This window comes from Littorina saxatilis, linkage group LG1 (assembly GCF_037325665.1).
Source record: "Littorina saxatilis isolate snail1 linkage group LG1, US_GU_Lsax_2.0, whole genome shotgun sequence".
In the NCBI taxonomy this organism is placed as follows: domain Eukaryota; kingdom Metazoa; phylum Mollusca; class Gastropoda; order Littorinimorpha; family Littorinidae; genus Littorina; species Littorina saxatilis.
In genome coordinates this window covers 29,060,440-29,073,787 of record NC_090245.1, presented here as the reverse complement: position 1 = coordinate 29,073,787, position 13,348 = coordinate 29,060,440, and the positions used below count along the sequence as shown (strand labels likewise).

The following is a 13,348-nucleotide window of genomic DNA, read 5'->3' as shown; positions in this document are numbered from 1 at the left end:
GAGGAAGTCCCTTCTAGACTCGAAAGGTAGACTCAATCTCAGAAGAGTCATCCCGATCTACGTCAAAGTCCGTACCGTCAACAACAAAGCGACGTAGACTGACCAATCCCGGAACCATCATTGATCCACACCGGAAATGATGATCCCCAGTACCGAAACCTCATGCAGCTGCACTATGAGGAACCAGTAAGGAAAGGTAGCTGGCAATCCCGAGTGAAAGCAACCGGAAACACAGCAGTGTTCTGCCCGGAAGCTGACACGTTCAGTCCCCCACCATTCGAACCGAACGAGCGGAAGCGGAAGTGAGAGACAGATTGCCGTTGCCACCAACAACCGGAAACCCCGTAGGATTGAAGCCGGAAGCTGATGGCAACAAACGGAAAGTGCCACGATCACATGATATTGTGGCCGGAAACCCCTTGCCGAAGCAGTAGAACCCGTCACGAGGAGCCGGGATGAGCCGACCCCAAAGAGACAGGTAGGGTTTCAGTCGAGACGAACTACAACCTTAGTGTGCAGAACGCATCGAACTTTACAAAAATTTATACCCCGGAACCTGCGAACCGGAACCGGCGGTAGCTGGCAATCCCGAGTGAAAGCAACCGGAAACACTGCCGTGTTCTGCCCGGAAGCTGACACGTTCAGTCCCCCACCATCCGAAACCGAACGAGCGGAAGCGGAAGTGAGAGACAGATTGCCGTTGCCACCAACAATCGGAAACCCCGTAGGGTTGAAGCCGGAAGGTGATGGCAACAAACTGAAAGTGCCACTATCACATGAAAGCGATATTGTGGCCGGAAACCCCTTGCCGAAGCAGTAGAACCCGTCACGAGGAGCCGGTATGAGCCGACCCCAAAGAGACAGGTAGGGTTTCAGTCGAGACGAACTACAACCTTAGTGTGCAGACGCATCGAACTTTCCAATTACGTACCTCGTCGGCAGAACCCGACGGTTGAGGGAAAGCCACATCAGCAGAGGTCACGGCAGCTGACGGCCTAAAACCCCGACAACGTCAGCAGAGTAGCCGACTCCGGGTGGAAACGTCGCGAAGACGGCACCACCAAGACTTCTTTGACCTTCTGACCAGGAGCAAAGTAGGCAATAACACAACAAAAGGGTCGAACGACCCATAACGATTCTATGCTAACCTGGTCGCAAAATATCTCGACCAGATAAAAAGCAAGGAACCCCTTAATAGAGTGTTATTTATTAGCCTAGCTAAAAGAAGAGCTCTACAGAAAATCATATCGGCTTAAGCAAAATAAAGACAAACTGCTCAGCAGGTAACAAAGTACCTGCCTGGCTTTCCACAACTCTTGTCCGCCATGTTGAAGACTAGAACTCCATGAAGACGGAGACATCTAGTAAACAACACAATACCAAAACGCAAATGGCGGTACAAGCTAAAGACAAAATTAATCTGTAAAAGATAAGTCACTAGACCTAAGCTTTAAACAACAGAACGCACTGTTCAACAGGTAAACAAGGTCACCTGTCTAACAGCGCTACAGCTTATGTCCGCCATTTTGAAACTACAACTCCGTGAAACGGAGACAACAACTTCAACATAATTCACGAAAAGCAAAGGCGGCACAAGCTCAACCAAATAAACTGTAAAAGATAAGTCACTAGACTTAAGCTTAAACAACAGAACAAACTGCTCAGCAGGAAAACGAATGTCATCTGCCTGGCAGCACTACAGTAATATCGCCATGTTAAAAGTACAACTCCGTAAAGACGGAGCAAAAAGTACAACGCCATTTCCAACAAATGCAAATGGCGGCACAAGCTAAAACGAGAAATCCGTTACAGATAAGTCACTAGACTTAAAGGCATATGTACGCGCTCCCGTGTTTACAAAGTGTAGTTTGCCCATAATCGATGCCAAACGCACCATAAGACCATATAATGACGATATGTCACCATGCGCGGACCATAATACATGCATTACAGCTTGTTCTAGCCTCTGAAAAAGTGAGGATGTCAACAAAGCCGCGGTGTTAGCTCCCTTGCATCAACGTTACATGTGTTGCCAAATCTATAAATAGGACGATCCAGATCAAAATGAAAATTAACATATCTCAACATTGAAGGGGTCCTAGACCACAATATTTTGCAGGGAACTTAATTTAGCATGTCTCCAGCTGTTGGTAAAGCAATTAGCGTGTATAGTCATCGAGTACATATGCCTTTAAGCTTGAACAACAAAGTAACTGCTCGGCGGGTGACTGTGCAAAACAGAATGCTTCACAAGCTACACAGCTGCTTCCCAGCACAGGAAACCAGGTCGCCCAAAGAAGAAACCGAGGGGAATGGCAGCAAAGAAGCTGACAACAGAGTGAAAATGTCTGCTACGTGCTATGTGTAGAAACCCAGTGAGACATTCTTGTGCGCACATTGTTTTGCTCATCAGAGCTCAAACCATGATCTTTATGGCTCAGGGGTGGGACTTTTCCGCGAATTTGCGGATTTCCGCGAAACACAACTTACAAATTCTGCGAAACACAACTTACGAATTCCGCTGGAGTAATCCATTTTTCCGCCTCCCATTTCATCACAGTATCTATAACTTGTTGACTGAATGATATGGAGAGAAGTGAAGATGAAACAGAACACTGGAGGCTTGAGATTGTGCTGACTGAAAACTCTTGATAACTAATAGTCATTTTGTGCTTCAATGCATTGAATCATACTATTGCCAGTATTGGATTATGGATACATGGTTCATTACTTAAGTATGCACCATTACAATGTTACCATTGTTGTGTGATTTTTTTTTTGTAGGGGGAATGTGAATGTCTTTTCTTTTTTTTTTTTTACCTGATCCAAACAAGTTGAATTTTAGTCTCAGAATGCACCAGATTGTGCAGATTTTAATGTACCATTTAAAAAAATTTCTGGGGAATATGGACGTTGAAATGGACGAGAGAAGTCAACAAAATTGCTGTGGGTACAAGTCGCAACGTAACCTCCACCCCTGATGGCTGTCATCGATTTATGAAAATAAATTTTGTAGCAGAAATTAGTAGTCTGAGTGTAATCTGTGGACAAACCTGGATACTTTGACACCAAATATATGTCTGGGAAAATTTTTGTACAGGAGTTATGAGAAATAATGCATTAACCCCTTCACTGCCCACCCCGTATGTAATACGTGGTCATTTTTGGTTTGTCGTACGCCCATAACCGTATCTCATACGTGGGATTTGTGTCACCAACATTTCAGGACATTTCTGAAAACTAAATGGGAGGTAACCTCTGTCCAAGTACTTGTAGGGGTTCTAAACACAGTTCTTTCCCATAGACCGTTCGGATAAGCTACTATACCACGTGTTGACAGCTCGATCACCACTTTGCCAAGACATGTTAGTATTCACAATGGCGGCGGAAAGTCCGACCTCAACTCGTAGACCTGTTTTCAAGCGATACAGTGTTCTGGAAGCTCTACAAGAAGTGATTGATGGATTACCACACAGAAGAATACTTTTATGCAATACAATACAATACAATAACTTTATTAATCTCTAAAAGAGAAATTACATTGCTGAGCGTTTGTGTCCGTAATAATAACATACATAACACATTCAAAATAAACATTTGTTCTTTATGGGCTGTAATGCGAGTACCTGATGTTTGACACCAGTTTTAGCAGTGTTTTGTGTGGTTTTATGTGCTGCAATGTGTGTGTGTGTAAGTCCGGAAACTGTAATTTTTGACAAAAATGGTCATTATATCAATTTTTACTATAACAATCACAAACAAAGTCCAATGATCGTGTCATCCTATAATAGCCAAGGGTATAAGCAAAACACATGCCAAAGATCTAAGAGATATCTCAATAAATGATCGAGCAGTGAACAGATTAGTGAACCTACCGAAGAAAGCAAAATTTTGCCCTGGCGCACAGCAATACCAAAATGCTGTTATACTGTGGCAGTGAAGAGGTTAATAATCTTTCTACGTCAATTTCCGCAAATCGCGAAATGCATTGAAGCATGTTCCAAGTTTTTGTAAAAAAACACCTAATTCAGATAATTGTATTCTTTTTTTTGCATTAATCAACAGGAAATGCGCTTTTAGAAACCCTGAACAACTTTTTTTCCTCAAACGGGGCATTATACCTGATTTTCTTGTGCACTGTCACATTTCATCGTTAATTAACCCACCGAAAGTGGAAGACACTGACTGGTTCTCCTTACGAGGAGATGCAGGCTGGGGAGAAAAAACGAAACCTTATCCGCCTGAATAGCTACTACAAAAGGAGTACTACTCAAAGGGTCGTCGACCCGCACGGAGGTTTCTAAATAGGGCTATAAGCCTTCTCCCCTCCCTGGCTCGCACTGAGTTACTGCTTGGTATCAGCCATCTTGGAAAAGCTAAATGGCCGAAAACCATAGCCGACCAGAAACGTAAATTTCCGACGCGGCCGTAAAACCAAGCAGCTAACAACAACAATTCAATTCAATAAAAAGGGCAGATCTCACCAAATGAATGGCGAACAGGTAAAGGACCCCGCAAGCCTGTATCGTCTAAAAGACAAGGGCTAGTGAAGTCCAAGTGAGCGTCGAATTCCGCACATCCTACGTGCGTCGTCGAAAGTCGAGAATGATTATTCCGGATGCCGGCGCTCACGTGGTGCGCGGTGGGTTATGGGTAACCAGGTGGGACAGGTCATAGCAACGGCTATGGCGTCTGTTTTTTAGCTTGGTTACCACCCTTGCAAGGGCAGGTAATTTGAGTAGTTTTTCGACATCTAGCATGTGAGATTGAAGCCAATGCATTTATGAGAATTGGGGTAAGAATATGTAATTTAATGTATTATATAACAAAGTGCTACGCTAAAAGCATAACAGTTTGCAGCTCTGCAACTGAGACAAGAGTGCCTCACTTATGACACATACCTGGACTTTGCAGGGATCTGTCCTGATATGGGTTGAACGATGAGGTGTGAAGCGTAACCCTCAGAGTGACACGAGTCCTCCACAAAGTGGTAGTTGAACGGCATGTTCTCGTTGTTGATCAGGTACACTGTCTCCATGGCTTCACGGCCTGTAACACAACACACTCGCATTATACCATCTGCCAGTGAAGTCCTCAATGATGCGACAGTGTCTCCATGGCTTCACGGCCTGTAACACAACACACTCGCATTATACCATCTGCCAGTGAAGTCCTCAATGATGCGACAGTGAAAGCCCCCTTTTTAAGACCTTCCAAAATGTGTGAAACTCAGGTCTTACAATTAGGTACATTTACTGACATTATCAACAGAAAAAAAAAAAAAGATCTTGGTATTTGTACTAATCTTTTTCAGTTTACCACCTGAAGCTATCTTCTAGTCAGATTGTGCTTAATATCCACAATTCCTCCACATAAGTTATACAAATAAAAAAGTTTTCATACTTGTAGTTGGTAGTATCAACTTTTTAAAGTTTGGCTTTAATAATGGAGATGAAACAATCATTCTCGCAGTGTTGTGCAATCACTAACATACAACATGTAGGGGGAGGGGGTGGGGGGAGAATATAAATAAAAAATAATTTAGTGACCACATTTTACATCTGAACATGCACTGCTGTCTTGTTTTTAATGCATGAACTTTCTGTGTTTGTGCTTGTGCATTTGCTGACTCATTCATTCAAAACATTTGCACAAAGATTTGTGGTTTGACGGTGTGAACAGTGTGATTCGAATTCTCTCTCCATGCACATCTTGGAACAACTTTCCACTCAATAACAGTGAAACACAGTCACAGTGAACATGCACATGAAAGTTGTGTTTGGCTGTACCTTTAGGAAATTTAACACTTTCAATCTTTTTGACATCTGAGGCATGACAATCGGCATAGGAAGGATTAGCAAGACAAACAATTATATATTAAAGTAAGAAAACTGTCATTAACAATTTAAGATAAAAATTTTTTGTATGAGAGTACTTACGGTTCATTCTTAGATGAAAACCCAAACTGAAAGTATTTTTGTATTCAATGAATTGTAAAAATTCCCCTCCTATTCCCAAGTAAATGACTTGTGCGTATTTTAAACAAATACAGAAGAATGATCAAACCAAATTGAAATATCAAAAATATGAATTATCAAACTAACTTGAAACATAAAGAATATCAAGTTGTGCTGAATAGTCTGTGGTAAAACTGACCAATGAGGAGAGCCTTGAAGTTGAAGTGGGACCTGTCCATGATGACGTCGGGTTCGCGTGTGTTGCCCACCAGCAGGAAGGGGACAGAGATGTCCTGGCTGGGAACCTTGAACCTCCAGAACGACTCCACGATGTCCAGCTTGCTCGACACAAACTCAAACCCGACCTGGAGGACACAACGCGAAATAAAATGCTTAAAGAATAGGAACAAGAGGCTGCAGGTGAGAAGAACAAGATAACAATGAAAATGAACTCACCAATGTGCTTAAAGTCACCACATGAAAATTTGAATTCACATTTTATGCATCATATTCCGCCATGCAACAATAGGTATGATCATGTGAGCACTTACTGCAAGTTTAAACTTGTTTTGCTCCTTGGTATTTGGTAAGAATGTTGCTGTATTGTCATGTGTGTAAAATTTTGTTTAAACCAAAGTTGCTACCAAAACTTGTCAACTACAGTGGTACTCCCGACGAACGACCCCCCCATCAGAGACCCTCTCCCTTCTCAGACCTCATTCTTGCTCACGGATTAGTTTTGCTATATAAATCACCCCCCATGGCCGACTCCTCCCAGAACCCGATTTGCGACCGACTAGTTGTTACAATTTGCGACCTTGTAACGACATTTTCAAATCAAAACCTAACAAAAAATCGTAACGTTTTGCTTGAATCTCTGAAAAAAGATCGCAAAAATCACTCGGCCGGAAATATAACAGACGACGCGTTTAGGTCTCGATTGCGCATGTCCGGCGTTCACAATTTTACGGTCCCAACATGCCCTTTTCTTTGTCCACTTCCTTTCGAAAAATCAACAAACACACGCGCGAGCATCAACGATCTTCTTCTTCGACCATGGCTTCGAACTCTCCTTCAACTTCAAACGCTCAATCGCGCGGAAAGAAGAGGAAAATTTTGACTCTGGAACAGAAGATGGAAGTGGTGAAACGGAGCCGTAAGGGCGAAACGGCAATTTCGATCGCGCGGTCGTTTGAGGTAGGAAAAACTCAGATTCAATCGATCGTCAGCGACCAAGAAAATCGATGGGAGACCGGCAAAAATTGTGAGGATACAATTAAAGTTTTAAAAAAATAGAAAAAATACATACCTCTTGCTTTTTATTGAATTAGATTATCAAATTAATTCACCAAACCACAACTGTAATTATGCCACAACTTCGACGGACCCTGAAGGTATTTCTCTCTTTCTCTCTGTCACTGATTTTTTCTCTCTCACTGTCTTTTTCTGACCTGACCTCACCCCCCATGTAAGACCTCCCCCCTTTTAAGACCTAAATTTGTCAGATTTTGGGAGGTCTTACATGGGGAGTACCACTGTATAAAAAAAATCACCCGTCAGTTCAAACAATGTTTTCTTCACTCATCTTCTTGATACAACAACGAACTAAAAGGTAAGCGTAAGTTCACAATGATCCCCATCCACAAGCCGCATGAAGAATAAGGCACTTCACAGAGTCAAAGCTATGTAACCTTCTCATAAGTTGTATGAATGCCACACTTAATACAAAGTCAAACCAATAAAACTTGAAGAGGCGAAAAGGTTAGTAACAGCTTCAAATAGTTTTCCACAGTGCTCCCCACATTGTGACAAGACTGACCTTGAACTTGCGGCCACTGCGGATGTCTCCCTTGGGGTTGAGACACTTGAAGGCTGGGGGTGAGCGGTGATCAATCTCGTCTTCACAGATCCACTCAAACTCATATTTCTCGTTGGTAGGGTTGACAATGTTGAACTCCCTGCAAACACAAATATAGCCTGTTTCAATCGTCCTTGCATATCATAACCACGTCATGTACCAAATAGACACTAGTTCTGGGGACAGAAAAACCAAGTTAGCACAGCTGGTCAATAACGTTTATAACTGAGAATTCCTCCGAAAAAGGCGTATGGCTGCCTAAATGGCGAGGTAAAACACAGTCATACACGTAAAATTCCACTCGTGCAAAAAACACGAGTGTACGTGGGAGTTTCAGCCCACGAACGCAGAAGAAGAAGAAAATAACTGAGAATAATGACAGAAAAAAGAAATAATGAAATGAAGCAGAATGTAAAACTCAGAATGACACCAAACAATTCTGTGCGCCAACTTGTGTCACCAATTGCATGCTCATTATTAATATTGAAATTCTGCTAATTCGTTCCCTTTCTCGTGAGCTGATGCACACAGTTCCTAGCATGCAACGGCAAGAAAAAGTATCCAGAAAAAGTACTGTTAGTTTTTCCTTGTATTTATATTCTTCAGACAAACCAGAAATGGTCAAATTGCACGAAATGTAACCACCTTATTCTCAAAGAAATCTTTCCTTGGTCAGCAATGGATTATATATATATACGACTTGTGTGTGTCTGTGTGTGTGTCTGTGTGTCTGTGTATCTGTGTATTTGTGTATTCGCCATGCACGGCCAAAGTTCTCGATGGATCTGCTTCAAATTTGGTGGGCTTATTCAGAGAGACCCCGGACACAACCTCATCGATGAGATATTTCAACACGTGCTCTCAGCGCGCAGCGCTGAACCGATTTTGGTTCCACCTCAGCTATTTTGGTTCCACCTCAGCTACCCGGGCCCCCATACCGACACACCATAGCCGCTACACCACATCACAACGCCAAAGTTCTCGGTGGATCTTTTTCAAATTTGGACACCGTATTCAGCTACACCCCGGACACAATATCATCGATGAGATATTTCAACACGTGCTCTCAGCGCGCAGCGCTGAACTGATTTTGGTTTTTGTGTTCATTTCACCATTATAAGTAACTCTTCCTTATCTTCTCCAGTGTTTGGCGTTTATCTCCCTTCCTTCGTGTGGCTTTCCCGTTCAGTTGTAAGTTACTATTACTATTTTTAGAATGTCACTGCGCTGTCCACTGCGCTGTCCACAACGCTTCCCTTGCACCCGTAAGTTGTTCTTACTGTCAAAGTGAAAAGGTCCAATCAATTTATAGCCACGCGAAAAATACACTCTCACCTATCTCTATATATTTATAGATACAGATATGCATATATATATACGGCTTCTCTGTGTGTGTGTGTGTTTGTGTGTGTGTGTGGGCAAAAACCTGTGTATTGTAGAGTTCTGTTTGTGATGTGGTCTAGCGGCTTTTGTCTGTCTGTATGTTCTGGCATGTGAGAAGCCACAGCAGATAATATAGGGCTAAGAAATAAGCTCTAAAATTCTCAATCCCGTTTGACAGGACTTCGCCTTCAAAGGTGATTGTGGTGAACCGCCACGCTGTCTGTCTCTGTCTCGCGCCGTTCACCCCAAATTCCCGTTTCTGAGTAACTATTTTTAGAATGTCACTGCGCTGTCCAGAACGCTTCCCTTGCACCCGTAAGTTGTTCTTACTGTCAAAGTGAAAAGGTCGAATCAATTTATAGCCACGCGAAAAATACACTCTCACCTATCTCTATATATTTATAGATATAGATATACATATATATATATACGGCTTCTCTGTGTTTGTGTGTGTGTGTGTGGGCAAAAACCTGTGGATTGTAGAGTTCTGTTTGTGATGGGGTCTAGCGGCTTTTGACTGTCTGTATGTTCTGGCATTTGAGAAGCCACAACAGATAATATAGGGCTAAGAAATAAGCTCTAAAATTCTCAATCCCGTTTGACAGGACTTCGCCTGCAGAGGTGATTGTGATGAACCGCCACGCTGTCTGTCTCTGTCTCGCGATTCACCCCGGCGAAGCCGGGTATTCCTCTAGTATCCAATATGTACCACACAAATATAATATAGTGAAACCCTCTCTTAACTCATTGTCTCCCAGGTACGGATATATCCGTACCCACTCATTTGGCTCTATCTCACCAGGTACGGATATATTCGCTCAGACTGTTAACTTCAGTTGCTTCCTGAAACGTCGATCTAACGCCTTTCATTCCAGCGTGTTGATACACAGTTTCTACACAGCTACTACAATTCTGATTGACCTGCTGCAGCACAGCTGCATGGTCTCAGCTAAAAAAAAAATTGGTCAACATAGGTTGGGTAGAAAGTGACTTGACACCCAAATTGAAAGCTTCCCCCCTTTTAAGACCTTGATTCTTCACATCTTCTGTTCATAACGTCTGTCAATTTACCCCTATTTTAAGACTTACTCCTTTATAAGACCTGATTTTTCACATCTTCTGTTCATAACGTCTGTCAATTTACCCCTATTTTAAGACTCACTCCTTTATAAGACCTGATTTTTCACATCTTCTGTTCATAACGTCTGTCAATTTACCCCTATTTTAAGACTCACTCCTTTATAAGACCTGATTTTTCACATCTTCTGTTCATAATGTCTGTCAATTTACCCCTATTTTAAGACTCACTCCTTTATAAGACCTTGATTTTTCACACCTTCTGTTCATAACGTCTGTCAATTTACCACTATTTTTAGACTCACTCCTTTATAAGACCTGATATTTCACATCTTCTGTTCATAACGTCTGTCAATTTACCCCTATTTTAAGACTCACTCCTTTATAAGACCTGATTTTCTCAGAGTGATTGGAGGTCTTAAACAGGGGTTCCACTGAATGAATTGCTGCACACTCACTTGATGCAGTGCACCCCCATGCCGACAACATCAAACTCAATGACCCGGGTGTTTGGATCCAGAGTGAAGCCAGGGGGCGCCCCGTTGGGCCCGCGGAGTTCAGGATTGCGACGAGCACCGGTGATGTAGTCGGAGTCCTGGAGCTCGAAGTGACAGAACGGCATGAGACTGCGCGCCCTGACGTATATCACTGGGCCCATTGTGTCCTTCTCTAGGTTGGGAATGCTGCAATACAATGTCGTGCAGTACAGTACAATGCAAAAAGTGCGATTTATTTACAAACACTGCAACACAATACAATGCAAACACTATATATAGGCCCATTGTGTCCTTCTCTAGCTTGGGAATGCTGCAGTACAATGTCATGCAGTACAGTACAATGCAAAAAATGAGATTTATCTACAAACACAGCAATACAATACAATAGAACTACTGGGCCCTGAGTGTCCCTCTCAAGGTCGGGAATGCCGCAATGCCATCTCATGCAATACAATACAACGCAATTCATATACAGATGAACTTTCCCCAGCGACCACCTCTTGATAACGACCACCCGTCCAGAATGACCATCCCCAAGGATCCCCGAAGACATATTTCACCGTTCCATAGCAACCACCTGTCTATAACAACTACTCCAGTTGGTCCTTGGGTGGTCACAAAAGATAGGTACTGCAAAACAATACATTGCAAACAATACACAAAACATGAACATTTATAATAATTTTCTTATTTATTTATACTTAACACAATGTTATTTTGCATATAACCCCTTAACTACCGAAAGGAAAACGAAAGTGAAACTAGAGTTATACTCCAGAGTGGCCGCCCTTGCCGGATGTCGCTAGTAGCGCTTGGCGCCAAAACCAGCGTCATACGGCCACGCGGGCGCCATCTTCACTTCACTCTCTGCAAATCTGAGTAGAACACAACCACAGCCTACTACCAAGTACACAATGAACAGTAGAACTAGCACAAACACTTTTGAATGTAGACAGACAAGACCAACACACACTTCATCCATCCACAAACACATCCTAACAATTACCTGCAAATAAGACGCCCCTCGTGTTCATTGACGTCAAGGGGGGAAAACTTGACAGTGCAGGTCGCTCTCTTGCCTGGGAGGACAGAACCAAACGGCGGCTCTACAGTAAAGGGAACATACGACGCTTCGACCATGTCCACACGAGATTCTGGCCGCTCCCCTTCGGACATGAAAGTGACGGAGCGCTGGATGGAGGGACTGAAGTTGTCCATGACGACCTGCCAGTTGTAGTCCATGGCAATGGTGCCAGAGTTCCTCAGCACCACTCTGAAAACAAGCATCCAAGTCTTCATTGCATACCGGGTCTTCTTCACCCCTTGTTCATCAAGCAGAAATTTGTGCTTTGTGTTGAAACAATTCGGTGCTTTGGGCACAGGTACAAATCCGTCAACACACCTAACAAACATGCACATTGCTTGGTCTTGTATTGATCATTACACATAGTGCCCGTAGTAAAAACCCAAGAAAGGATATGTAGCAACCTGGATAAGAGAGAAACACAACAGGACTTAACACCCCCCCCCCCCCCCGCACCTTCCTCCCCACCCCCCTCAAAAGCAAACTTACTGTTAGAGCACAGGATGAAAAGAAAACAGCCAGACTCTTTTCTAAGCAGGCTTTAATTGAAATGGAAGATACTTTATAATAGAACACATACACATATGCATGCATGGGCACAGACAAATCTATATGACGGCTGTACAGGTGTGATAACAACATTTACAAAACCTCTCCACCCCCCCACCCCCCATATAAACCTTTCCTGCAATTCTACCAACTCAAAATGCCTTCTTGTTACAAAGAACCACAAACCAATGCAGTAAGAAACAAGAAGAGCAAACGCTCGATCGAGTCACTTTCGCAGTTCTGAATATTATATGAGGCATCAGATGGACAGGAAGAAATTGCTATTCACAACACAATACAGATGTAAATAATTTGATGTAAAGAATAATCCTATAAAGTTTGAATCAAATCCGATGAATAGTTTCAGAGATATGATATTTCAATTTTTTTCCTTCAAGACATACCTGTGACCTTGAAAAAGGTCAAAGGTCACCAAAGCAGACGTCAAAGTGTAGAGGTCACTGGGAGTCACGTTCACATAAAATTTGAGCCCGGTCACTTTTATAGTTTCCGAGAAAAGCCCAACGTTAAGTTGTGTGTTGCCGAACAGAAAAGGCTAGTTATCTCCCTTGTTTTTCTGATAACGTTCGTAAAAGGCTACAGATGTAAATACTTTGATGTAAAGAATAATCCTACAAAGTTTCAATCACATCCGATGAACTTTGTCAAAGATATAAAATGTCTAATTTTTCCTTTGACGCTGACCTGTGACCTTGAAAAAGGTCAAAGGTCAACGAAACCATCGTTAAAGTGTAGAGGTCATTGGAGGTCACGACTAAACAAAATATGAGCCCGATCGCTTTGATAGTTTCCGAGAAAAGTCCAACGTTAAGGTGGTGTCTACGGACGGCCGGCCGGACGGCCGGCCGGACAGACTAACACTGACCGATTACATAGAGTGTAAGGCTTCTTTTTAAGCCTACTGTCTATATGATACTTACCG

The 13,348-nt window shown here is 42.7% G+C and overlaps 1 protein-coding gene across 10 annotated transcripts in view; it reads right to left on the bottom strand.

Annotated features, from left to right (window-relative positions):
- LOC138966370 (hydrocephalus-inducing protein homolog) overlaps window positions 1–13,348 on the bottom strand; it is a 244,873-nt gene that overhangs the window by 45,809 nt on the left and 185,716 nt on the right. For 9 of the 10 annotated variants that reach the window (XM_070338587.1, XM_070338596.1, XM_070338602.1 and 6 more), the window contains 5 exons: window positions 11,779–12,045; window positions 10,734–10,958; window positions 7,777–7,915; window positions 6,157–6,322; window positions 4,902–5,049 (listed from right to left, as the gene is read on the bottom strand). In XM_070338587.1, the coding sequence (XP_070194688.1) occupies window positions 4,902–5,049; window positions 6,157–6,322; window positions 7,777–7,915; window positions 10,734–10,958; window positions 11,779–12,045 (945 nt within the window). Of the gene's footprint in view, window positions 1–4,901; window positions 5,130–6,156; window positions 6,323–7,776; window positions 7,916–10,733; window positions 10,959–11,778; window positions 12,046–13,348 lie in introns of those variants that run through there. The other variant, XM_070338641.1, reaches the window with a different exon arrangement.